This window comes from Strongyloides ratti (assembly GCF_001040885.1).
Source record: "Strongyloides ratti genome assembly S_ratti_ED321, chromosome : 2".
Classification (NCBI taxonomy): Eukaryota; Metazoa; Nematoda; class Chromadorea; order Rhabditida; family Strongyloididae; genus Strongyloides; species Strongyloides ratti.
In genome coordinates this window covers 7,312,089-7,338,938 of record NC_037308.1, presented here as the reverse complement: position 1 = coordinate 7,338,938, position 26,850 = coordinate 7,312,089, and the positions used below count along the sequence as shown (strand labels likewise).

The 26,850-nt window shown below is 24.6% G+C and overlaps 13 protein-coding genes across 13 annotated transcripts; 3 read left to right on the top strand and 10 right to left on the bottom strand.

Moving 5' to 3' along the window:
* Positions 1–121: 121 nt before the first annotated feature.
* Positions 122–1,442, bottom strand: SRAE_2000233700 (Poly(A) RNA polymerase GLD2; the record flags this gene model as incomplete). Its single annotated transcript, XM_024653395.1, has 3 exons — positions 122–641; positions 683–1,095; positions 1,134–1,442. The coding sequence occupies 3 exons, from the start codon at positions 1,440–1,442 to the stop codon at positions 122–124; spliced, it is 1,242 nt and encodes a 413-aa protein (XP_024506876.1).
* Positions 1,443–2,325: 883 nt separating this feature from the next.
* Positions 2,326–3,387, bottom strand: SRAE_2000233600 (Reticulon-4-interacting protein 1, mitochondrial; the record flags this gene model as incomplete). Its single annotated transcript, XM_024653394.1, has 3 exons — positions 2,326–2,723; positions 2,772–3,035; positions 3,075–3,387. 3 exons carry the CDS (start codon positions 3,385–3,387, stop codon positions 2,326–2,328), a joined length of 975 nt encoding a protein of 324 aa, XP_024506875.1.
* A 109-nt stretch (positions 3,388–3,496) lies between these two features.
* SRAE_2000233500 (Frataxin, mitochondrial) lies at positions 3,497–3,987 on the bottom strand (the record flags this gene model as incomplete). Its single annotated transcript, XM_024653393.1, has 3 exons — positions 3,497–3,617; positions 3,656–3,905; positions 3,948–3,987. The coding sequence occupies 3 exons, from the start codon at positions 3,985–3,987 to the stop codon at positions 3,497–3,499; spliced, it is 411 nt and encodes a 136-aa protein (XP_024506874.1).
* A 156-nt stretch (positions 3,988–4,143) lies between these two features.
* SRAE_2000233400 (26S proteasome regulatory complex subunit p50) lies at positions 4,144–5,478 on the top strand (the record flags this gene model as incomplete). The annotated part of the gene is made up of 2 exons (XM_024653392.1): positions 4,144–4,200; positions 4,243–5,478. The coding sequence occupies 2 exons, from the start codon at positions 4,144–4,146 to the stop codon at positions 5,476–5,478; spliced, it is 1,293 nt and encodes a 430-aa protein (XP_024506873.1).
* Positions 5,479–5,926: 448 nt separating this feature from the next.
* Positions 5,927–7,863, bottom strand: SRAE_2000233300 (Protein kinase domain and Serine/threonine-/dual specificity protein kinase, catalytic domain and Protein kinase-like domain-containing protein; the record flags this gene model as incomplete). The annotated part of the gene is made up of 2 exons (XM_024653391.1): positions 5,927–6,195; positions 6,237–7,863. 2 exons carry the CDS (start codon positions 7,861–7,863, stop codon positions 5,927–5,929), a joined length of 1,896 nt encoding a protein of 631 aa, XP_024506872.1.
* A 136-nt stretch (positions 7,864–7,999) lies between these two features.
* On the bottom strand, positions 8,000–9,956 carry SRAE_2000233200 (Ricin B lectin domain and Glycosyltransferase 2-like domain-containing protein; the record flags this gene model as incomplete). Its single annotated transcript, XM_024653390.1, has 3 exons — positions 8,000–8,755; positions 8,808–9,054; positions 9,100–9,956. The coding sequence occupies 3 exons, from the start codon at positions 9,954–9,956 to the stop codon at positions 8,000–8,002; spliced, it is 1,860 nt and encodes a 619-aa protein (XP_024506871.1).
* Positions 9,957–10,883: 927 nt separating this feature from the next.
* Positions 10,884–13,704, bottom strand: SRAE_2000233100 (5'-AMP-activated protein kinase catalytic subunit alpha-1; the record flags this gene model as incomplete). The annotated part of the gene is made up of 6 exons (XM_024653389.1): positions 10,884–11,180; positions 11,224–11,803; positions 11,851–11,956; positions 12,001–12,588; positions 12,639–12,754; positions 13,595–13,704. The coding sequence occupies 6 exons, from the start codon at positions 13,702–13,704 to the stop codon at positions 10,884–10,886; spliced, it is 1,797 nt and encodes a 598-aa protein (XP_024506870.1).
* A 1,245-nt stretch (positions 13,705–14,949) lies between these two features.
* Positions 14,950–16,321, bottom strand: SRAE_2000233000 (Hypothetical protein; the record flags this gene model as incomplete). Its single annotated transcript, XM_024653388.1, has 5 exons — positions 14,950–14,964; positions 15,187–15,296; positions 15,345–15,448; positions 16,044–16,118; positions 16,176–16,321. 5 exons carry the CDS (start codon positions 16,319–16,321, stop codon positions 14,950–14,952), a joined length of 450 nt encoding a protein of 149 aa, XP_024506869.1.
* Positions 16,322–18,903: 2,582 nt separating this feature from the next.
* On the top strand, positions 18,904–20,694 carry SRAE_2000232900 (FAD binding domain and Electron transfer flavoprotein-ubiquinone oxidoreductase family and 4Fe-4S ferredoxin-type, iron-sulphur binding domain-containing protein; the record flags this gene model as incomplete). The annotated part of the gene is made up of 1 exon (XM_024653387.1): positions 18,904–20,694. The coding sequence occupies one exon, from the start codon at positions 18,904–18,906 to the stop codon at positions 20,692–20,694; it is 1,791 nt and encodes a 596-aa protein (XP_024506868.1).
* Positions 20,695–20,828: 134 nt separating this feature from the next.
* On the bottom strand, positions 20,829–21,490 carry SRAE_2000232800 (Hematopoietic prostaglandin D synthase; the record flags this gene model as incomplete). The annotated part of the gene is made up of 2 exons (XM_024653386.1): positions 20,829–21,098; positions 21,140–21,490. 2 exons carry the CDS (start codon positions 21,488–21,490, stop codon positions 20,829–20,831), a joined length of 621 nt encoding a protein of 206 aa, XP_024506867.1.
* A 372-nt stretch (positions 21,491–21,862) lies between these two features.
* Positions 21,863–22,715, bottom strand: SRAE_2000232700 (Hypothetical protein; the record flags this gene model as incomplete). Its single annotated transcript, XM_024653384.1, has 2 exons — positions 21,863–22,201; positions 22,245–22,715. 2 exons carry the CDS (start codon positions 22,713–22,715, stop codon positions 21,863–21,865), a joined length of 810 nt encoding a protein of 269 aa, XP_024506866.1.
* A 223-nt stretch (positions 22,716–22,938) lies between these two features.
* SRAE_2000232600 (Hypothetical protein) lies at positions 22,939–23,453 on the bottom strand (the record flags this gene model as incomplete). Its single annotated transcript, XM_024653383.1, has 3 exons — positions 22,939–22,953; positions 23,004–23,293; positions 23,339–23,453. 3 exons carry the CDS (start codon positions 23,451–23,453, stop codon positions 22,939–22,941), a joined length of 420 nt encoding a protein of 139 aa, XP_024506865.1.
* Positions 23,454–24,220: 767 nt separating this feature from the next.
* SRAE_2000232500 (Hypothetical protein) lies at positions 24,221–26,844 on the top strand (the record flags this gene model as incomplete). Its single annotated transcript, XM_024653382.1, has 3 exons — positions 24,221–24,322; positions 24,366–25,850; positions 25,888–26,844. 3 exons carry the CDS (start codon positions 24,221–24,223, stop codon positions 26,842–26,844), a joined length of 2,544 nt encoding a protein of 847 aa, XP_024506864.1.
* Between the last annotated feature and the right edge of the window lie 6 nt (positions 26,845–26,850).

The following is a 26,850-nucleotide window of genomic DNA, read 5'->3' as shown; positions in this document are numbered from 1 at the left end:
TTGAAAAGTAATAAAGTCAAAAAATTATTTTTATCTAATAAATATGTTCAATTGACAATAATACTTTGAAAATAGTATGAAACATTTATTATTAATTAAAAAAAGAGGTCAAAATAAATAGTTATAAACTTTGAGATTTTGTAATAAGCCAAGTAGCTTCACAAAGCAAATTTTTTCTAATATGAATCCATCGATCTTTTTTTAATGATCTAGCAGTATTTTCTTTTTCAAAAGGCTCCTCAATAAATAGGGGATGTTTTTTTTCATTTTTTATAAATAATTCTCTTGGTAATAGACATCCTTTTTCAATACTAATACCATAATATTTAGATTGAAAATTACCAAAATATTTTAAAAATTTTATATATAATTCAGAGAGTGGTGTTTTGTTAATTTTTAATGGAGGTAAATATATTTCTTGATAATATGGAAACCACAATAATTTGTAATCACTAAATATATCAGGTCTCATTTCTTGGAGATTTGGTAAAATTGGTGGTTCTACAACAGCCTGAAGAAAATGTAAAACCATTAAAGATATTGAGTATGAATTGAAATAATTATTGTAAGCATCCTTATATCCAGATTCTTTACAAAAATTCTTAAAATAAAATACTAGTTGTGAGAATCTTAAATCATATCTATAAATGTATAATTAAAAATTATATAAATACAAAAATACCGTGAATAATAGTGAAGTAATTTTGAATTCATTGCTCCAGGAAGATTATTAATACTTATATCAACTTCAATATCAAACCACTTTTTGTTAAATTTTATTTTAAGTAAAGGAACTTTACTTGAAATTACATAAATGTCATTGATAACATTATATGAACAAAGTAATTCTAGTATAAAAAATTTTGTTTCATTTAATTTGTTATAAATTATTCCTTTATCAATATTAGAAGGTAAGTTTAAATTGTTTATTCCATATCCAGGAATAACCCAACATAAATCGACATCTGATAAATTATCTCCAAGATTAGTTATTGTTGATCCTGTTAAAAACAAAAATGATTTTGAATCAAAAAGTTTCAACATTTTTTCTATGTAACGAATAATTCTGCATTTCCTCTTGAATGTTTTTATATCCTAAAAATAATATTTAATTTATTAAGTTAATTTTATACCTGACATTCTTTGTAATAAGATTGTTCAATACGTTTTGTTAACCAATCCAATTTGTAGGAACTGTTTAGATCAATACTATTAACTATATATTTGGTATAAATTTTAGATTTTTTTAATTTATTATCTTCACTAAAAAGAATACATCCTTTTTTACTATTACACAATTTATATTGAACATATTTATCTTTGTCAATATGAAACATTTCTAATTTATGACATATATTATTAATTTCAACATCTATATCAGCAGAAAATATAGGTTTTCCATATTGAGCTAACAATTTTTCAAAATAACATTGATTCATCATTTTTTTTTTCTATCAGTAGTAATTAACAATTAAATTTATAAGTAATAGATATCAAACCAAAAATATTTGAAAGTATAGTTGAATATTGCTTGATGTAAAAAAAAAGTGATATCATAAGAACATAGAAAAAATTAAAAAACTTAATTTTATTAATAATTAAAAAAAAATTAATTAATAATGTGTAGAATCTTGCACATTAAAATATAAAATTAATTGGCTTTAACAATGACATAGAATTCCCAAAGATGTAGATTATTTACCAAAAAATTTAAAACAATTTGTATGATGTACTTCAGAACGAAATCCTAAATTTTTTTTTAATAACTAACGTGTACAAGAAAAATTAAATAGTGGAAATATAGAAAACCTAATGAGAAATTAAGCAATTAATAAGTAACACATTTTAATTGACACTGAGGTATCTTTTAATGATATTAAAAAGACAGTTAAAGAGATGTTATAATATTATAAAGAGAATTAATAAGAAATAAAAATTTTTGGGATCAAATTTGACAACTTTTATAGTAATTTTCAAATAATTAATAGGTTTATAATATATTTATTTTAATCCAAACTAAATTTGCAAATTTTACTTTTTAAAAATAGTATTAAAATGATTTCCAAAAAATTAATAAAATAAAAAGAAAAAAATTGGATTTATAAGATTTATTTATTATTTTTAATTTTTTAAAATTAATAAAAAAGTCCATTCCATCCATTAATTTACAATACCCTATTCAAGTATTAATGAAAATAACTACAGTAAATTACTTTTTACGTTTTGTAAATAAATATTTAAAAGAGGAAATTTATGTAATGGCAATAATAATATATCAAAATAAACATTTACAAAATTATAAAGAAATATTATAATAAAATGAATTTAAAGCTCAAAATTTACTACTGTTTTACCTCTACCATGAAGTTTACCTACTTTCTCATATGCCTTAGGCATATCCATAAAAGACATCTCTTCTTCAATTATTGGTTTCATTTTTCCACTTTCTAAAGCATTACCATAAAAATTCATACACTCTTTATTTGGCATAAAAAAACTATACGAGTACCAACGTCCATTTTTTAATGAGTTAAAACTTCTTTCAAAATATTTAAACCCAGTTGATAATAAACCAAGTGGTATTCCATATCTATCACTATCACGAAGCATTGGTGATACAAGACTTAAATGAATACAATTTCTCCATATACCCATACATTTGTCACTCCATCTTGATAATTCTGTATCAACACATGACAATATAATATCAAATGGACCCTCATCTAAAAGTTTATCTTTTACAATTTTATCATTATAGTCTATTGCTATACCACCTAAATTTTTAATTATATCAAGATTAGCTTCAGATGCTGTTGCCACAACTTTTTCAATATTCAATGCTTTTAACAATTGAATAGCAGAAATACCAACACCTCCTGACCCACCATGTATCAAAACACGATTATATTTTGCATTTTCAGAATTTAATCGACCAACACAACATAATGAATTCCAAGCAGTTGCTGTTGTATATGCTAAAGCAACACCCTCAACATGACTAACATTACTAGGTTTTTTTACCGCATTTGTTGTATCTGTAATTGTATATTCAGCATGGCTCCCGTTAAAAATACCAGGAACTGTAGCAATTATTTCATCTCCAACTTTAAATTCAGTAACATTATTACCTACTTCAACAATTTCACCAGACAAATCTCTACCAGCTATTAATGGTAATCTATTAAAAGGAGTGAATGACATTTCATGTAATTGTCTCCATTTAGATAGTAACTCATTTCCATATCCTTCAGTCATACGAACATCAATAGGATTTACACTAGCGGCTTTAACTTTTACTAAAATTTCATTTCCAGCTCTAATAATTGGAATTTGTCTATTTGTAAGACTTAAAGCTTTTCCAAATTTTGTTATCTCCCATGCTTTCATAGTTTACACTATAAATTTAAATATTATTTGTTTTTATTAAAATGTATATATTATAATAGTGATAATACACCAAATACTAAATTTAATATATAGAAAAAAAAGTTATTCTTTATTTTGAGCAAAAATTAATTTTATCCGTTTTAAAAATTTTTTGGAATTCAATTGTTAGTAATTGATTTAATGACATTTTGTCATGATTATATATCCAATCACCTTGTATGTAGTCATATCTTAAAATATTTATCAATTATTTAGTTTTATTTCTTACCTTTTTGGTCCTGATATAGGGGATGACAACCATATTTGACAATTTGGTGTTTGTTTATTAATAACATATGTTCCTACATTATCACTTATTTTAGCAGTTATTACACCCATAGAATAATTAACATCATATTCATTATCACATGAAACTATATCAGGTAAGGTATCTAAGTATTCAGAAATTTTATTAAGATACTCCTCCGACTTTTTATCAAATTCTAATTCAGTAATTTTTACTTGAGACAATTGCCTTGCTACAAATAATATTTAACTGCAACATATAATTTTAGACTTACAAACGACAAATCTTGAAATTCTTGGAAATATTTTTAACATTTTTTAATAATTTTTTACCAAAATAAATAAATTATTATTGTTTAAAACAACTTCACGATATCTCCCGCAACGACAGTTTGTGGTGTTGTGTTACATAATTCATCGTTTTACTTTATATATTTTGTTCTTACTGTTTTTCCTTGAACAAATTAGAATATGACGGACGGAAGTAAAGAAAAGGGCCAATCGCCTGTTGAAGAAATGGAAGAAGATGTAAGTATTTTATTTTGATTCTTTTTGCTATTAATAATTTAGGTTGAAATTCAAGAAGAAATCTTAAGAATGACTACTGATGATCTTAAAAGTAGAACTCAACTTTTAGATAATGAAATAAGAATTATGAAAAGTGAAGTTCAACGTATCAATCATAGTTTTGTTACAATGAAAGACAGAGTTAAAGAAAATAATGAAAGAATCAAAGTTAATAAAACATTACCTTATCTTGTATCTAATGTTGTAGAATTATTGGAATTGAAAGATAATCAAGAAGAGGATGGTGGTAATGTTGATACAGATGCCGAAAAAACTCAATGCGCAGTTATTAAAACTTCAACAAGAGCAACTTATTTTCTTCCAGTTGTTGGATTAATTGAGCCTTCTGAATTGAAACCTGGTGATTTAGTTGGTGTTAATAAAGATTCTTATTTGGCACTAGAAAAGTTACCTGCTGAATATGATTCAAGAGTTAAAGCTATGGAAGTTGATGAAAGACCTACTGAACAATATTCAGATGTAGGTGGTTGTGATAAACAAATACAAGAATTAATTGAAGCTGTTGTACTTCCAATGACACATCGTGAAAGATTTATTAATCTTGGAATTTTACCACCAAAGGGTGTTCTTATGTATGGACCTCCTGGTACAGGTAAAACTATGCTCGCCAGGGCTGTTGCTGCACAAACAAAATCAACATTTTTAAAATTAGCAGGACCTCAACTTGTGCAAATGTTTATTGGTGATGGAGCGAAATTAGTTAGAGATGCATTTGCTCTGGCAAAAGAAAAAGCTCCAGCTATTATTTTTATTGATGAATTAGATGCTATTGGTACAAAACGTTTTGATTCTGAAAAAGCAGGAGATCGTGAGGTTCAAAGAACTATGTTGGAATTACTTAATCAACTTGATGGTTTCCAACCAAATGACGAAATTAAAGTTATTGCTGCAACAAATAGAGTTGATGTTTTGGATCCTGCTCTTCTTCGTTCTGGTCGTTTGGATAGAAAAATTGAAATGCCTCATCCAAATGAAGAGGCACGTGCTCGAATTATGCAAATTCATTCAAGGAAGATGAACGTACATAAAGATGTGAATTTTGAAGAGTTGTCGAGATGTACAGAAGATTTTAATGGTGCTCAATGTAAAGCTGTATGTATTGAAGCTGGTATGATTGCTCTTAGAAGAAATGCATCAGAAATTCTTCATGAAGATTTTATGGATGCAATTCTTGAAGTTCAAGCAAAGAAGAAGAACATTCTAAATTATTATGCTTAAATAATATATACATAAAATATAAGATAACAATAAAATCAGATGATTTATATCATTAATTTATTTTAAATAATACTATTAATGTATCCAATTAATTAACTAGTTATACATTAAATCAAGTCTATAAAATTTTGGTTTTAAATTTTTTTTGGTGAATAAAATTTGCATTGAAACTGTTCTAGTCAAAAAGTGAATTGATTATTAAAGAATAGTTTTAAAATAAAATTTAATCTTCTGTCTACTATTACGTTTTTATTTCTATAAACTTTGTTACAATTTTTTTATGTTTTATTTTTTTAAGAAAATTTATATTTAGATATCATTACTTATATTTAAATTAAGTAAAATAGCGAATGTTGACTTATAAAAATAATTATTAAAATTTTCTTTCACATGCGACATTTAATAAAATTAATTTGATGGAGCAAAAATATACCATTAGAAACTTTTATTATGCTGTCTTTTTTGGTGGTGGTTTCTCCCAATCATATGGATCAGATTCTTTATTTTTCGAACTAATACCTACTGTTTTTAGTAAATTATATATTCTGTCATATGGAGGTTCATCAAAAAATTTTCCACTATCAACAGCTCTTAAAATGTCAGTATATTGTTCTGGACAATTGTATATAAGATCTTTATGTGCTGAATTTACACGACATTCTTTTTTCATTTTACAAACATCATCCATATTTTGACAATGTTCCCATGGTAACCAACCTAAAATTACAAAATTCTTAATAAAAAAATAAAAATGATACCTCTAGTAAACTCGATAATCATATAAAACCAAGATTCACAATCATCTAAACGACATAATTCTTTTTGTCTATGACATGATACAGGAGCATATTTTATTGTTCCTCTAAAACCTGCAACTTTTCTTGGTTGTTTAATTGTTCCATCTTCATGTATATACTTTCTTGCCATACCAAAATCAAGAACATAAACTTTTCTTACTTCCTTAATTTCTGCCCTACCAATAGTGTAATTTGCTGGTTTAACATCCCTGTGAAGATATCCAATATTATGAAGATCTTCAAGAGCTTCAAGACATTGAATAGCTAGTGCAGCAGCAGTATGATGAGAAAATCGTTTTTCTTTTTGTTCATTTCTAAGATCAGCTAATGATTTTCCAACAAATGTCATTACAACATAACTAAATTCATCTGTCATTCCTTTGTCATAAATTTTACAAAAATGACGATTGTTTGATTTAGCAAGTTCTTGTAAAACAGCAACTTCCATTTTTAAAATTTGAATAGTTTCTTTGACTGACTCTACTTTCAATGCATATAAATTATTTTTGTCATCTTTTACTTTATAAACTGCACCAAATGCTCCTTCTCCTAATTTTTTTTCAATTATCCATTTGTCTTTTACTTTTGTTCCAGGATCTAATTGAATTAAAACAGGTTCAGCTACTTCATCCTTTTTATCCTTTTCCCAATCAAATGGTTCATTTGATTTACATTTTGTTTGAAGTATTGCTAATTTTAATAATCCATAAATAAGTGAATATTTTGGTTCATCAAAAAATTGACCTGTATCAACATGAATTTGAATATCCCAATATTGTTCTGGACAACCGCTTAAAATTTCTTTTCTACCATCTGGATGCCTTGCGTATCTCTTTTTTTTCAAAATTTCTTCTAAACTTTCTGTTTTATCCCAAGGTAGTGATCCACTTGTAAATTCAATAACCATATAAAACCATGACTCTACATCATCAAGACGACAAAATTCTCTTAATTTATGACATGACATTGGTGCATATTTTGGAGTTCCTCTAAATGCAGCAAGTTTTCTTGGTTGTTTTATTGTTCCATTTTCATGAATATACTTTCTTGCCATACCAAAATCAAGAACATATACTTTTTTTATTTCTCCAACTTCTGATCTTCCAATGGTATAATTGGCAGGTTTAACATCTCTATGAAGATATCCAATATTATGGAGATCTTCTAATGCTTCCAAACATTGAAGTGCTACATTACAAGCTGTAAAAACAGAGAATTTTTTTCTTGTACGTTCCATACGTAAATCAGCTAATGATTTTCCAACAAATGTCATTACAACATAACTAAATTCATCTGTCTGTCCTCTATCATAAATTTTGCAAAAATGACGATTATCAGCTTTTTCAAGTTCTAATAAAACAGCAACTTCCATTTTTAAAATTTGAACTGTTTCTTTTACAGATTCTACTTTTAATGCATAAAGATTATTTTTGTCATCTTTTACTTTATAAACTGCCCCAAATGCTCCTTCTCCTAATTTTTTTTCAATTATCCATTTGTCTTTAACTTTTGTTCCAGGATCTAATTGAATAAGTATTGGTTCTTGAGGAGAATTTTTATCTTTTTCTTCTTTTACTTTGTCACCCATATTATAATATTTTAAATCATTTATGGAAGACAAAAAAAATTTTTTAATAAAATACTATAAATATATATATATATGTTTAATAGTAAAATTTTATTAAATTATTATATTAAATACTAATAATAAGTAATTATTTTTTTTATATATATTCTAATTTCCAATTATTTGATTTAGAGCAATAGTCAATAGAAGCATATTGTGACTCATTTTTATCTACAAATAAACATTTTTTAGATGAAATTGTATATATTTTATTTTTGATATTTAACCATTCCTGTGATAAACCTTGATTGTGACATTTCAATAATGAAACACCATTATATGTATCTAAACATAAATTACTTGATGCCATATTTCGTAATTCTCCTTTTTTAGTTATTCTCCAGATTTGTTGTCGTAATTTTGAATTACAAGATTCAAGGAATAATTTTGCTTTTACACCTACTCTACCACTAGGTAATGATTCTGCTGATAAACATAAATTATTATTTTCAAACTTAATTTGAAATTTTTTTTCATTTTCCCACATAATTTTTGACAATCTTATTTCTGTTTCATTAAATATATTACCAGGATAAAGTCTAGGATAAATATTTTTTAAATACCAATCAAATGATTTACATTGTAAATCTTGGCGAAGTTTTACCATTTTACTTATATCACCATACTGACTTTCATCCATAATTTTTAGATAAGGTTTTGCTTTGAAAAATTCCTCCTTATATTCATCCATCCATATTAAGGCAGCACGAAGAGAATTTTTAGCCATTGAATCAATATTTGTACCATATGGACGTTTATCTCTAAAAATATGACCAACTCTACTACATGGTATAATTTCTATTTCATATCCACACATCCAAATACGAAAAGACATCTCAACATTTTCTGCACCCTTTAATTATGAAAGTATTATTTTAATTTATGATAAAAAAAAATAAACCAACCCAAATATCCATTCCTGAATCATATTCACCAATTTTTGTAAATGTTTCTTTACTAATAGCAAATAATCCACCAGCCATTGTTGGGGATTTCAATGGTTTTATGAGATTTTCACGATTATTTAAATAATTATTATCAGGATAATCCCATTTAAATATCAATGACCATGTAAAACCACCCATACAAATAGGTGATGTTACATATTCAAGATTTTCATGTTTAATAATATCTATTATTGGACATACAACTCTAAAAAATATACATATATAATATATAAAAAAAATTTTAAATTACTTTTTAGGATCAATTTTAATTCTTTCTAAAAGTGGATCTAACCATTTTTCATTAACCTCACAATGACTATCTAAAAATACTAAATTTTTACCGGTTGCTTGATGAGCACCAAATATTTTAGCTCTAATTAACCCTTCATTTTTTTGTGTCTTTAACATTTTTACTTTATCAGGCCAATATTTTTCTTTATATTTTGTGATAATTTCTGGATGCCTGTCAACTAAATTACTTGAATCATCTACTAGTAATATTTCATGAATCAGGTGATCAGCTGTCCTATCAAGAATAGAATTTACCATTCTAATTAAAACATAAGGTTCTTCATTAAAATAACAAATAATTATTGAGGCTGGATCTAGATCAGAGGAATATTTTATATCACGACATTGATCATTTCTTGAGTCTAAAATTTTTCTCCTATACCCAATTTTTCTACTAACCAAAGCATTAAATTGATAATTTTCAATACCTTTATTATACTCTAATCTTTCATCCTCATTTTTAATTATTATTAAATCAGATAAATTTACAGTACGTTCTTTATTTAAATCAAATTTATTTATACTTTCTTCATTTAATGATTTATCATTTGTTTTTTGAAGTGATGATATAACTTCTTCATTTTTATTAGTAATTTTATCATCAGTAATTGTATTTGATATTGTTGTTATTGGTTTATCAACAAAATTTTTTTCATATTTTATAGTAAATTTATTTTTTTCATTAAGAGATTTAAACTGATCAACATTTAATTTGTTATTGATTGAAGGAGTATAATCTTTCTTATCATTTTTTTCATAAATATTTCCTATTATTTTGTCATTTTTTGATTTTTTTATATTTTCAGTGGCATTCATACTACTAATATATGTAACAAAAGTAATAATCATCCATATTAGAGAAATAATGACAAAATAGAAAATTATTTTTTTAGCATGAAATGACCATCTCATTTTTCTTAAAACTATAATTATAATATATATAAATACTTACAATAAAAATATTTTTATAAAATGTTAATACTTTAAAGATCAAGTTATAGAATAATTTTGTATATAAATAATTAATTTTATATTTTAATTAAATCAACTAGTTTAAAGCAGTTTATTAACCTTTTCAAGGATTTGCATCATTTAATAATCATTTTATATATTGATTCTTAGTAATCATAAAATGTAATTTTACACTAAAAAAAAAAGCTTAAAGTTGTTTTTATTTTGACTTTTTTTTTATTAATTTAATTAATATATATATAATTATTTTTAAATTTATAATAATATATAATATAACCAAATCAGATATATTAAAATGTGTTATCGATTATTAATGTTTAAAGAAGAAAATGTTGTAACGCTATCTCTTATAATTTATATCTACAAAATTTTTTTTATATTATAAACTACATTTATAAGTAGAACAGTATTAAAGTTTTTGATATTTTGATTATTCTATGTTTCATACAAGACTTTATATAAACATGATTAATTTTAAATATTTTGATGTATTGGTAAGATTTCTGTATTAATATATTATTAAAATATATAAAAAAAAAGTAGATAATATGATAAAAAAATTAATTACTTTGTGTGTATTATGTATATAATTTAATATTAATATTTTTAAATAAAAAAAAAATATAAATATTAATGAATAAAAAATTACAACAATTTAATTTTATTCAACAAAATAATTATATACAATCAATTATTTTTTGTTTTAAACTAAATATTATAGTAAATGATAAGGTGTAATTTTATATATACTTTAAAAAAATGATAATTCAATTATCTGGCTAATGTTTCAATTAATGAAGCACACATTTCAAAAAACAACATTGTCTGTGATTGTTTTACACCAACATGTGGAGATGGTGGTGGAGTTGGTTCCATAGTATCAGGACTAATATTTTGAGATATTGATGAGGAACGTGATACACGAAATGATGGTTTCATTTGCATTGAAATTGAAGTATGTCGGGAGGAGGGTCCACTACCATCAGGAGTTTCTTCTTCTACAAGACTTTTGAAATCTAAAAGGTATGATTTATTGTCGACTTGATAAAGTTGAAGACTTAGTTTAGGCTAAAAAAAAAAGTTTATATAAGTTATTTTAAAAATTTCTTACCATATCAGCAGATGGATCACTAGGCTTTTTTCTTACTATAACATGAAAAGGATTTAAAAGTTTCCATTCAAAATTTAATGATTTCATGGCTTTAAATACCTCTGACATAATTTCATCAGGTTTTGATTGACTTCTTATACCTAAATGCCATTTAGCTCTTTTTACATTTGGACTTTTTTGTGAAAGTACACCTGGACTGACAGTTGGTGATGTTGATAAATTTTCAAGAGTTGAAGAAATTCTATTTTGATTCGGCATTCTTTCTGGATGAAATTTTTGTCTTTGATCATGAGATTGTAAACTTTTACCTATTGGTGGTTGATAGTAATCTTCCATAGCTAATTTTGAAAAACGATCAGCATTTCTTTCGATATTTTTATTATCAACAAAAAGATTGTAAGCAATACTTAATTGATTATGTGGATCATCAGAAAGTAGAGCTGTTGTAACATCTTCCTCCTTAACACTATATTTTTCACAAACTTCTCTTAATGCATCAATATCAACAATAGAAGCATCACTTTCATTAGTTGGTGGGAAAAGATAAGGTGGAAGATCCTTTTGAAACCATTCATGATTTCTAAATAAAAATATAAAATAATTAGGGTAAAATTAAAATAAACATACATTATATCTTTAATTGTGGCACGTTTCATTGGATCAGTTTGTAGCATGTGTAATAAAAGTTTAACAACACTTTTGTCAAGATAATCCGGTATTGGAAACATTCCAGCTAAAAAAAACAATAAGATAATGATAATTTATTAATTTACTTACATTTTATTTTTTTAAATAATGTTGGAACATGCTCATCATCAAAAGGAAGTGTTCCACACAACAAAGCATACAAAATAACACCACTACTCCATACATCTGTTTCTGGTCCACAATATAATTTTCCTGAAATAACTTCAGGTGCAGCATAATTTGGTGAACCACAAGAAGTTCTCAAGAAATCACCATCAATCATAATATTTGATAAACCAAAATCAGCAATTTTAACATTTAATCTATCATCAAGAAGCAAATTTTCTGGTTTTAAATCTCGATGAACAACCATATGACGATGACAATAATCAACACCAGAAATTATCTGTTGAAAAAATCTTCTACTTTCACTAGTTTTTAAACGTCCATGTTTAACAATATAGTCAAATAATTCACCTCCTGAAACATACTCCATAAACATAAAAATATCTGTAGGGGTACTTATAACTTGATATAATTTAATAATATGAGGATGTCTAAACATTTGCATATTTTGAATTTCTCTTCTAATTTTTCCAACAACATCAAGATTAATAATTTTTTCACGATTTAATATTTTAACAGCAACTTTTTGATTTGTTCCTTCATATATGGCCACTATAATAATATTATATAATTAGATAAAATTATTAAAAAAATTAACATACATTTAACTTTTCCAAAAGTACCAACACCTAATGTTTCATGTAAAATGTATGGTCCAATTTTCATTTGTGCTTTAGCCTCCTTATCTGTCTTTGATAATTCTGAAGATGCCATTTTTCTAAATAAAAAAAAAAGTAATAACAATAAAATAATTATTAAAAAAAAAATTTAAGAGAAAAAAAAATTTTGTGCTAATATTTGCAGATACAATATTACCAATAATTATTGATTGAATATGAGAAGATGAATTTTTATATATAATGTATCTTTAACAAAACAGAAAAAAAAAAAAAGTTAATAAAATAATGTAAAAGAATATGGTTTAGTATTAATGTATTATAAGAGTCATTAAAATGTAAGATATATATTAATGTAAGGGCACTTTATAAACATGTATAAATTTGTCTTATGTTGTATAAATAAAGAAAAGAAAAAAAATTGATTTATGTGCATGTTATGTTTTAAAAAGAATAAGACAAAGAAAATGAAAGAATTTATCATTAATACATTTTAATTAAAAAAAAATATTTGTTTTACTATTTATCTAGTTAATTAATCAAGTAATTGATAAATTGTCAAATGTATATGTGTGCTTATATATATATATACAGACAACATAATTTTTTTGGAAAATAATTTTTTTTTTATAAAGTTTATTTTGACATTTATATATCAACATATATATACATATATAACAATTTTATTATTGAGTATAGTTGGTATATATTTTATATATTAATTTAGAAAAGAAAAATATTAATAAAAATAAAAGTGCATTCCATAGCATTTTGTTAAAATAAATATTTTTATTTCACTATCATATGCCATAGCATTTCACATTTTTGTTTTTAAAATAAAAGTCGTGTGGAGAGATAGATTAATAGAAGGTGAAATTTTTTTAATGTTTAAATTAACAAAATATTTATAAATTAATTTATGTTTTTAAATGGTAAATTACCTTACAAACTTTGCAGAAAATCTTCTATGTAGAGATCTAACTCTATCCAGCTTACTTGGATCACTCCTACTTTTCTCTTTATCACTTAATTTTAATGATGTTGAAATCATGATTGAATAATATTAAATATAATTTTGATTATTGAACACTTCCTATCTTTTCTTATAAATTTTCACTTGAAATAATAATAAAAAGAAATATCTAAAAATTAATATTATCTTTTCGTCATGTAGATTTTTCTTGATCAATCAATGAGAATTGGAAATACCAATAATATTTTATATGACATTTTACGGGATTCAATATATAAATATAATGATAGAAAGATTACAAATTGTTCTTCTACGTTTAAATTTTAACCTATTATCAAACAAAATTTTTCGTTATGTAAAGCCGCTTATAACTTATCAATTTTGTTTTGACAAAAATTTTTAAATAGTGATTAAAGCAACAAGTGTGAATGAAACAAGTACAAGAGCAAACTAAAAGACGATAACACATAATTATATATTTTATTTACTTTGTATTTTTTAATGTTTTATATTACATTTAGTTTGAAAACAATTAAATATTAAATAAATAATATAAAATATAAAAGAAATACTATTAGATATGCTAGCTGTAAAATAAAACTGAGATTAACTTACATTATATATTTATGAGGTGTATGAATAAAAAAAACTTTTAAATAAAAAATGTTCAATAATTACTTTATGAACAACAGGTAAGTGTACGTCATAAAATCAAATTTCATATATAAAAAAATTTTTTTTTTCCATTTTAAAAAAAAAAAATAATACCTAAGTTGCAACAATAATATATTTATTAAATCATAATATAGCATACACCTGATTGAGAGATCAAAATATAAAAATAAAATAAAAAAAAAAATTATTTTCACTATTGGTTAGAATTGAATTATTTCATCTAAACATTCTATGTTTAAATATTCTTACTGCATCTAAAATATTAAATGGATTATTAGCATGTCATCATCAAAAAAAAAAACACATACCTTTATTGACATTTTATTTTTTTTACCTGGATCATTAATTTTTACATTATTTGTTGATTCAAAACTACTATTTACAATATGTTTTTTTTCTATGCTAATATTATTTTTTTTTATTTTATTCACTTTTATATTTCTGTATATTTTTGTAGAATGAAATAATATATCAAAAAGTAAAAAATCAAATATAGGATACATTAGTAGTATGTATGATTTATAAATTAATTTTATAAACCAAATTACCAATAATGCAAGCCAATATTGTAAAGGCAATGCTATAAATAAATATAAAAATATCAATTGAGGTGTTGGTGAGTAATCAACAGTCGCAAGAGGACCCATTTCAAGTATGATCTTCCTAAAAAAATAGAATGATTAATATGAGGTAGAAAAAAAATAGCTTTATTAAAATTTTAATAGTTAAAAATTTATAAAAATAACATTAATCAAACTAAAAATTGTTTTGTAAATAAAATTATTTGAAATATTGGTAATTTATTTAATTTATGCATAATTGAATATAAAACATTATCAAATTTTTAAAAATAATCATAAACTTATTAAAAATTTATCAACTTACTTTTATCAAAAAATAAATAGGTATATTTGCTCCACTCTTCTTATCTTTTACAAAGTCAGTATGCCGAATAAGAAAAATAGCGCTTATTCCATAAAGAAGGCAAGGAATACCTGAAAGTAATTGATAAGTCATATATATATTTTATTTTATTAACATACATAAATTAATAACAGTGATAATCCGATAAATATTATCCTCCACAGTTAAATTTTCAACAGGTCTTTTAGTACAATGATATTTTATATACGGAAAAGCACCAACCCTATAAAAATAATATTCTATTAATAACAAATCGTTTTTAAAAATATTTTATTAATGTATAAAGTTGATCTATATACTTACTAACATATATAAATTAATATAAAGAAAGGACATCAAAACATTATTATTACTAAATATCAATTAAACATAAAATAAAAAAAAAATTAAAAAGAAAGATAAATTTTCTTTATTATAATTAATTTATAATTATCAAATTTATCAAAAATTGACCATGCCAAAATACGGTAGAAATAACCACAAAAATTGTTGACATTGAAATAATATTTTAATAATCACAACACTACTAATAACAATAAATTTAACTTAAGAATACAACATAATATAATGTACATATTAAATATTAAGCAATGCTAACAAAAGTTAAGCAAACACCAAAAAAAACATACTATTAAATAAACAAATATAACAAATTTAAATTCTTCCATCATATGTAAATTTTTCTAAATTTAAAAATTTTATTGAAATTTATCATTTTCAAGGTTAATAAAATCAAATGAAGGATTTAAAAAGATGCAGTTAAAGTAACTAGTTGTATAATATTATAAAATAATGCTATATATTATAGAAGGACCTACCTCAATACATGATAATTATGACCATCAACAGAAAAATTAAAGTGTTTTCTTGCAAAATGATCGTCCTGAATATATCTAAAAGATAATTTATTGTTTTATTTTTTCTTTTCTAAATTAATTAATCACTCTTACATATATGGAATAAAGTATGATGTCCACGAAGGATAATTTCTTTGTCGTATATAAGAAGTTAAAATTTCAGAACCTTTTGGACGTGATAAATATTTAGGATCTATTAATACTCGTAAAGGTTTAATAAAAAAACGGTAAGTTAACATTAAACGCTATAATAATAATTATGATTATATTAAATGTCTGTCATATTGATTAATAACAATAATAAAATAAATTGAAATGTGAACATGTACTAAACAATAACACCTAACACACGTATCAAATTTATGTGACTATATCAAGAATAATAAATAATATTTATAATGTAGAGATCAAAATTATATTTTAAACGTTGTATTATATTTGTTTATATGCACAAATATTTATTTTAATTATAAGTTAAATTAAGATAGACCTGGTAATAACTATTTTAAAATAACACATTTCATCTTATTTTTAAATTTTTAAACAAAGAACAAAAAAAAAACTATACAACAGTATATTTTTTAATCAAAATTGAGGTGTATATATATATGTGACATGTTATTTTACTCCCATGTTCTTTTACCTACAACATGGCCATAACAAAGTCTTAGCAATAATGTTTGTTGAATAGTATATCTTTCTTAAAAAAAAAAACAATTCTTATATTATAAAAATAAATTTGATCTAATAAAATATTTATTTTTTTTTTCATAATATGTTAAATATATTTATCATAAATAAAAAAAAAAGTATTTGAAAAAACAATTATTATTAGATTTTTAACTTTTAATTCATATGAATATGTTAGGCGGTAAACTTTAAATAAAATTGAAAACAATAAAACTCAAGAAATTTTTTTCTATCCTTACAGCTATGTATATTAATTATGTCAACAATAATTATTATAATTTATAACACTTTTAAAAACTTTGAATGCTAGCAAAATATATTTATTATATTTATAAAGCACTTTATAGTTTCAATGATTTTATAATGTTGTTTTCATTAGATCTTATTGATATATACATGTAAAAATAAAACATTTCAAGTGTTTTTATGTATTTTTTTCATTTTTTTTGTTTCAACTTATATAAACTTAAATCATAAAATTTTATAATAACGTTAATGTTGTCATATTAATCTTCTATATCATTTTTAAATTTTGTAGTAAAAATAATAGTATTGTTATATTGAGATAATAAATTAATTGGAAAAAAAATTATAACCAGTAACTGGGAAGTATATATAAATTATCTATTTATTAAAGAAAACCTTAAACAACAAAATTTTAAATAAAATTAGTTGGTTCAGAAGATGTTTCTACAAAAATTGAAAGCATTATATTCTTTGTTACCTTTTCCATTTGTTATAAAAATGAATGTTTTCTAAAAATAGCGTAACCTAGTGTGAAAGGTGTTTGATCATATATAAATCTAAATTTATTTTTATATACATTGTTATAAAATAATATTAAAAAGTAAGTAAAAATCTAATAGTAGATATTTTTTTAATTATTTCTTCTTGTTTACTTTTTATATATTACTTTTTATTTTTAAAACATTATTTGTTTTCTCTTAAATCATTTATAACATTTTCTAATATTTCTTTAACTTTTAAATTGCTATATTTTGTGTTTTTTATTTACTATTTGTTGTTATTGTCCTATGACGAAAAACATTTTTTAAATTTTTTAAAAAATATCACTGAAAAAATGATTTTTTTTAATGATATGATTTGAATTTGTCATTATTGTTGCAAGTCAATCATTTCTAATCTATTATGTAGTAGAAAATATTTTTATTTTTTATTATTTAGACTGAAGGTAAAGAAAAGTTTCTCTTTTTTATATCATTACTCCAAAAAAATTCAAATTCAACTCTTATCAGTGATGAAAAGTCAACATTTTTTTAAATTTATTAGTTTTTTTTGTTGTTATTTTATCATATAATTATTTTAATATACAAAAACATTATTGTTATTAATTACTTTCAAACATTGTATTTTAATAGGTCAGCTAAATAGTAAGATACTGAATATTCTATTGTTAATATATTAATTAATATCATACTTTTTGACATCAAACATTTTTTATTCTGATAAAAATACTAAAGGTGAAAGATATTAAATTTTATAAACTTTTCTTTTAAATGTTGTTGCAAAAATTTGTAGCTGTTATTTTTCTAACCTTATTGTTGAAATTTTTAATTTCCAAAAACACTTTTTATTTGAATTGTGGCTAAAATATATTATATTTAAATAGTTAGTATGTAAAGGTAACTGTCAGTTACTTCATTTAAATAATTTTTTTCTGGAAACATTTAAAGGTATAAAATTTAATTTAAATATAAGTTTTTTAAATAATTTTTATAAATTTTTAATGGATGATAGTACTATTGATTTGTTATCTCAGAAAAAAAACATCTGATAAAAATTGTATTTTTCAACAATTTAGATTATTATCATGATTATAATTGTAATCAATAAACAATTTGTAGTTTGTATCTTCTTAATTATCTATTTTATAGAGTTAACCTTTGATCCAGTCATCATTTTTTAGTAGTCTATTAGAATATATAAATTGAATAATATTCTTATAATTATGTTAATATTACCAAAAAAAATGGGCGGTCAAAAAAAAAGTAAATGCTTTGGTGTCTGTGAATAATTTTATTTAAAAATTTGTTTATTATATATCATATTGCTTATTACTATTAAATTGATTATTTTAAGTAATTTTTTTTCCAGACAATTTAAATTATAAATGTTTAAATTCACTCAGAAATCGTTAAATAAACTTACCCTTCCACTTAGAAATGTTGTGGACGGTCGCTGGACTACAACTCACTACACCGTAAAATCCCGTGAAAATGATTCCCGATGGAAAGGAATTGATATGGAAAGAACAGCTGATGAATTTGATGTAGTTATTGTTGGAGGTGGACCTGCTGGTTTGTCTTCTGCTATCAAATTTAAACAGTTAGCTCAAGAAAGTGGTAAAGATATCCGTGTATGTGTTATTGAAAAAGCTTCAGAAATAGGGCAACACACTTTGTCAGGTGCTATTATTGAAACATCTGGTTTAGCAAAACTTTTCCCAGATTGGGAGTCAATGGATTCACCAGTTAAACAAAAAGTTACTAGTGAATCTATTGGTCTTTTAACACCTAAAGGAAGAATTCCAATTCCAGCATTTCCCGGTGTTCCATTATACAATATTGGTAATTATGTTGTTAGACTTGGGCATGTAGTAAAGTGGCTTGGACAAAAAGCAGAAGAGTATGGAGTTGAAATTTATCCAGGAATTGCAGCATCTGAAATATTATATAATGATGATGGATCTGTAAAAGGAATTGCTACTAATGATGTTGGAATTAGTAAAGATGGTAGTCCAAAAGATTCTTTTGAACGAGGTATGGAACTTCATGCAAAATGTACACTTTTTGCTGAAGGTTGTCGAGGCCATTTAACTAAGCAAGTTATGAAAAAGTTTAATCTTCAAGAAGGTAAATCTCATATGTCATTTGGAATTGGATTGAAAGAGTTATGGGAAATTGCTCCTGAAAAACATAAACCAGGATACATTGAGCATACTTTGGGTTGGCCACTACAGCATAATCAATACGGCGGGTCATTCCTTTATCATATTGATGACAATGGATCACCATTAGTTTCACTTGGTTTCATTGTAGCACTTGATTATCGTAATCCATATATAAGTCCATATCAAGAATTTCAAAGATGGAAAACTCATCCTTCAATTTCAAAATATCTTGAAGGTGGAAAACGAATTGCTTATGGAGCACGTGCTTTAAATGAAGGTGGTTATCAAAGTGTACCAAAACTTCACTTCCCTGGAGGTGCTTTACTTGGTTGTGGAGCTGGTCTTTTGAATGTTGCCAAATTAAAGGGTACACATACTGCCATGCTTTCTGGAATTACTGCAGCTGAGTCTATCTTTCCAAAACTCGAAACTGAAAGCAACATAAATCCTATTGAATATCAAGAAGCTATGGATAATGGACAAGTTATGAAAGAATTGAAAAAATCAAGAAATGTTAGACCATCTTTTAATAATAAATTAGGATATTATGCAGGTATGGCATATACAGGATTATTTTATGTAATTGGTCGTGGAATCGAACCATGGACATTAAAGCATGGAAAAGCAGATAATGAAAAACTTCAACCAAAAGAAAATTTCTCAAAAATAGAATATGATAAACCGGATAATCGTATTACATTTAATATTTTAGATTCTGTCTCGTTAACTGGAACAAACCATGATGAAGATCAACCCTGTCATTTGACTTTATTAGATGATAATATTCCTGAATCAGTTAATTTAAAAATATATGATGGTCCTGAACAAAGATTTTGTCCAGCTGCTGTATATGAGTTTGTAGAAAAAACACCAGGATCAAGTGAAAAACGTCTTCAAATAAATGCACAAAATTGCATTCATTGTAAAACATGTGACATCAAAGATCCAACTCAAAACATAAATTGGGTAACTCCTCAGGGTGGTGGAGGACCAAAGTATGATGGTTGCTAGTTTATAAAATTTTATTTATTATAAAATAAAGAAGAAAAAACTTTATTGTGTTTTTAAACAAAAAATTTTTATAGTAATTTATTGTTAACATAGTAGAAATATTTTGTTTTCTGTTTTTAACAAATAACTTATTTTTAATATAAGCTCTTAGGTCTTGTCTCTACATATTCTTTAATTCTTGGAAGTGAATAAAATTTGTCAATATATTGCTTAATTACAGGATAATCTTTGGCAATATTTTCATCAATATTAATTACATTTCCTAATTTTTCAGCAGCAAAAAAGTCAACCCATGTTAATCCAGTTTTTACTAAAAAGCCAGAATTTGACTTTTCTAACCATGATGTTATTGTTGGAAAGTATTCTTTGACAGCTGGTAGTACAGTATTTTCAAATAATTCTTTCTAAAAAACAAAAGATGTAATTTTTATTTATTTTAACAAACCTTATCTCCTTCTTTAAAGCCAGATAAAACTAAAAAATACATTCCTACTTTATCACTGAACTCTTTAATATAATCCCCAATTCCATCAGTTAAACTTGATGTAACTTTACAAAGGGGATATAATTTAAATTGTTTCCCCAAAAAACGGTAAATTGCAAATGATTGAGCAATTTGAGTTTTTTCGTATTGTAAAACAGGTAATTGTCCAAAAGGTGTTTTTGGTTTTAATTCAGGCCAATCCTTCATATCAATTATTCTATCTTCAAAATCAACATCAGCATATTTGAACATTAATCTTGCTGGTTCACCATAACCACGAACTCCAAAATATATGAGAATATAATTCGGCATGATAACAAACTAGGTGTTGGATAAATTTAATACAAAATATTCACACTATTTCTAGAATGTAACTTAAAGTCTTAAGAAAGAAAATTATACTTTTATTTATAAATTAAAATAAATTATCATAATGTTACCATAGCAATTCTTAATCTAAAAAATATGGGTATTCCAGCACCTTTGTACCGTGGAAATGTTTATAATTAATACAAAATATAATAGGGAATAATTAATAATATGTGTCATTTTTATACTTTTAATCTAAATTTACAGCTGAAAAGATGCATAAATTTAATACACTTATAAAGAAAATTAAACTTTTATAAATGTTATATGTTATTTAATATAAAATATAATTAAATATTCTATGATAATTAGTTTTTAATTAGATACTTCGATAACAACATCCTCCTGACTGTCAATTTTTACCTTAGATGAACAAGATACAACTTCTTTCAACTCGTTGCTATTTCTAAGCTTAGAGATAACACTTTTAACATTTCCTTGTATGGAAATAAAGATTCTCAGAACATCAATAATAGAAAAAATATCCTTTTCTTTGGCTTGAAATAGTATTCTCCATATAGCAGTATCATCGTTACATGTTATAGTACACGTCAAAATATTGTAACTTTGAAAGACTATCTTTATTTTTAATTTAGTTCCAGATAAATCAAAATGATTTCCATTGACTTGATACTTAGTATATTTGTCATAAGGCTAGAACATTTCATGTAACTATATACATATTTTACAAACTTACAGATAAGAAAACTTCAAAATTAGGACCAAAAGACCCAAGTTTATGTTTGTTAGTCACATCCACAACTTCTATTAAATTTTTTACAATTTTCTCCTTATCAACAGTTAAATCTTTATCACACCAACTGTTTTGTATAAGGAAATCTCTCAGTAAAAGGGCAGACAAACGCTCATTTTCATGTTGAACAAGAATATGATCATTTAGAAGTTTTTCTAAATCATGTCCCTTACTAGCATAATTTAATCTGGCTCTTAATTGAAAATAATCTTCAAGATATTCACTAAAACATTTGTCATCTTCTACCATTCCTTGAGCAAATGTCTCAGGTAATTGTTGGAATTTTTCAAAAGGATAGTAAGAAACAGTTTGAATGATAACTACTCCTAAACTCCATATATCAGAGTTAAAACTGTAACTCATTGCATCATTTGGTGAAAAAGTATTTAAATTAAATTGTTTCTTCCCACACATAAAGCTCTTCTTACCCTTAGGGCTTTTACAATTTTTTAAAGCATCTTCTGTCACAATACTCTTCACATACGAAAATCCACCAATTTTTACTGTTCCCCCTCTGGTGACATATATAGTGTTAGAAGAAATATTTCGATGTATTACTCCTCTAGAATGAAGATAATTCAATCCTTCACAACATTGTCTAATTACTGGAGCAGTAGTAGCAAATGGAATATAACTATTATTCTTCTTTAATCTATAAGCATTTATAAGATCATAGAAGTTATACATTCGAGGAAGAATCACCTCAAGGTTTAAATTTGTTTCATCTAACCATACTGCATGATGATGAATTAAATGAAGATTGTTGAATTTCGAGAGAATAATTAATTCCATGACAATTTCATCAGCTGCTGATTTAATTTTCTTGTTTAAACTGTACTCTTCATTTCTAAAAGCAAGTTGTAAAGCATCTATCTTTCGATGAATCAAAGTTTTATTGGAGGTACATAATCTGGTAACATTGTCATTTCTTCCACTAAATGGAGTACTTGCTTCAGTTACCTCACGGTTAGCGCTATCATAGCTAACATTCCCTTTAAAATCATCAAATTATTTATTTTATTTCTTCTACAACTTACCACTATAAGTGTAAAATTTTCCTTTGCATGGCCATATATCTCTTTCATCCTGTTTTAATAAATTAACAGCCTCAAAAATAGGTCTAGTGAATTTACTTTCAACATCAATATCCATTATAGAAATTTTGTATTAGATATAAACAGTAAAGTAGATGTCCCTACAATAGTGGTTAAAATTATGTTAATTAAAACTAAGAAAAAATATTTATTGTCTTTTCAATGGTAAAGTTTTTACTAACGATCTTTTTTTTAAATGCAAACAAAAAATTTGATGAAAAAATAGCTTGATTTACCTAGTAATTATATGAAAATGTCATAAGTAATGACAATATAACTTAGTATAAACTTAGGTAAATTAAACTTTTTTAGTTTATTTAGAATAAAATGATTAATCTATTATTCTATACAAGGGTTTGAACTTTTTTTTCTGATTTAAGAACAAATTTTGATACATTCTGTTACTGCTACATTTTTTTTATTAGATAAAGATTATTTATACTAATAGAATAACTATAGTGTAGTATCATAAATTTAGATATTAATTTTTTTATAATATATTTAATTATTTTTTAAAAACCCTTTTATCAATTTAAATTACGAGAGTAATTTTTTACTTTCTCATGATATTTATTCACAATAATACAAAATAAATAAGTGACTTTTCACAAAAACAATTTAACTCAATTATTTTATCATATGAATTTTCTCAAACAATTTTAAAAAAAAGTGTAGTTATTAGTAAAAATATTAGCATATAATTTTTTCCATTCAAATTAATTTTATGCCATTCAAATTATATTTATTTCAACAGTAGTAAAAATTTGATTATAGGTTTATTAATAATATTTACTAAAAAGAAGACTAATCCCTCTTGTCTTTGATATGGAAGAGTTATTGTCAATTAAAAATTACTTTAAATCTATTAATATTTCATTGACAGATGATTTTTTATTGGCAGTCAAAAAATTTTACACTGAAATTAAGGTTTGTAAAATTAAATATTATTAATAATGACTTTATATTTTAGGGAGCCGTAAGGTTAATCCCTTTCAAAGACTTTGTTTTCTATCAATGGTTACATTGTGATATAGGAGACACTACTACTCAAAAATGCTTACCACTTATTACCTCAACAAATGGTACTGTATTGATAAATCAAGTATTTCAAATTAATTGGGCCGTAAGAATAGATATTCCATTATATTCTATATATACTGAATTATCAGAAACAAAAGCTGATTTAGCATGGTTTGATAATCGTCATGATACTGATGACAATTTTAACCCTAACTCCAAGTGTAGTCTTGATGAATTTGAAAAAAATCGAGTTTTACTAATGGAATTAAGTGATGGTAGTAATATTATTCAAGCAATAGAAAAAGAGCCTATTTTAAATTTAAAAACAATTTTAAATCCAGGAACAAAAGTTGCTATATGTGGATATGTTTCTTTTTCCAACAAAATTTTATATATTAATAATAAATTGGCAAAAATTCTTGGTGGAAATGTAGAAGAACAATATAATAGAAATAATACAATGAGTGTAATTGAACGAAAGTTACATTTACCACATAGTCTTAAAGTTAGAATTAAGCAAATTCAAAACTGTAAGAAGAAACGTATTAGTTTACCCGAGTCATCAGAGGGTTCAAAAAAGATTATGGAAGAGTGGCTTAATAAATCTAAAAAGCAAAATCTTAGTGTTTCAAATGATTCTGATTTATTCCCTTATCAAGTAGATTGCCATAAGGATGACTTAGATAGTACAATAAGTTCAATTAGTACAGAAATCTCATATGGATCCGATATTGTAAGCAGAGATCATGCTTCAACACTGAGTATAAAAAAAAAGAATAAAATTGATGACTTGTTTCAATCACCATCAAACAAAGTTAAAAAGAATAAAAACAATGCATCTGATAGAAATTTCTTTGCTTCACCAAAATTAAAGAAAATTACTGAATTTTGCACACCTATGAAAAAAAAATTTACATCGCTTTTTGTGAAGAAGGAAAAAGAAAAGTTTCCTACGTCAAGCGAAAATAATATTTCTATTTTACGAAGTAACAAAGTAAATCGTATAAATAGTAACGATGATATACGCAATACTATCAATGATCAAGATAAAAGTCATTTGAAGTTTCAAAAGCAGCGTGCTTTCACTTATTGTAATAAAGAGAATAATAGCTTAGGGTATACCCCACTTCGTAGAAGTGATAAAAAAGAAAAAGGAATATTATCCTCAAAAAACCTTTCTCAAGAGGGTAATATGGACAACAAAATATTTAATAAATTGTTCAATAGTCCAAAGTTTTCTATCCCAAGATTCTCTCAAAATTTTAGTTATCCAGATGGGAAAAATTGTTTGAAGAATAAAGAAGTAATTAAGGAAAAGAAATCAAAATTAGATTTTCACTATGAGTTAGACCCCCAATCTGTTAGTGGAAAATCATCAAATTCATCTACTATTTCACGTTTATTTTCTACCAATCAGTTTTCACCACCTTCTTCAGTATGTTTAATATATATTTTTAATAAAATGTTTTTAGATAATACCTTCTTTGGGTAAAGTCTTTTCAAAGATTGAAAAAGATACACTATCAAATACACAGTATTTAAAACCACATATTTATCAAACACAAGATAGATATTTTGGTATTAAAGATGATAAAGTGTCAAATAGTATTAATTTAAAACTGGATTCTCGTAATATAAAACCAAAAATTGTTTACAGGAGACAAAGTTTAAATACTTCTGGAAATAGAAATTTAGATAGTTCCTATAATAAATACAATTGTGGAGAATCTAGTCATATTTATGAAGATAGAAGCAACAGTTGTCTTGATATTAATATAATGAACACATCTAATGACTCTTTAGATTTTGATATGCAATCGTTTACAATGTCTAATGATAGAAGTACAATATCATTAACACAAACACCATTACATGCCAGAAAGCGTGTCTATTTAAATACAAGCAATAATTCAGATGCTTTATTTTCACCACCAAATAAATTTTCAAAACATAGTATGACTCAACAAGAAAAACCACAGCAACCTATTAGAAATTACTACACAATAAATGAAGCATTGAATTTAGTTTCCATGTCATTTGGTTTTGAAAAATTAAATGTTTTAGCAAAAGTTACAAAAGTTGTTAAAGGTTTATCCATTCAAAACAATCAATGGACAATGGAAATAGAAATAACAGATGAAAATAATGATGTTTTAGGTTGCCTTATTCATGATAGCTTTATATCGTACTGTCTTGGAGAAACAGCACTAGAAATTTCAAGGGGCTCTAGTAATAAATGTACTAATGATAAAATTGAAGAGAAAGCTATTTTCTTTCTCAAAAAGCTTCAAAAAGGGAATCTCATTTTTTCTATTGATTTGTTTGCAACACAAAGTATTATGCCACTCATAAGAAAGATAAGAACTATAGAGCGATTTGAACAAGAAAGTTCTCAAATGTTTTCTCAATACACATTTAGCCACATCTAGTGTGCT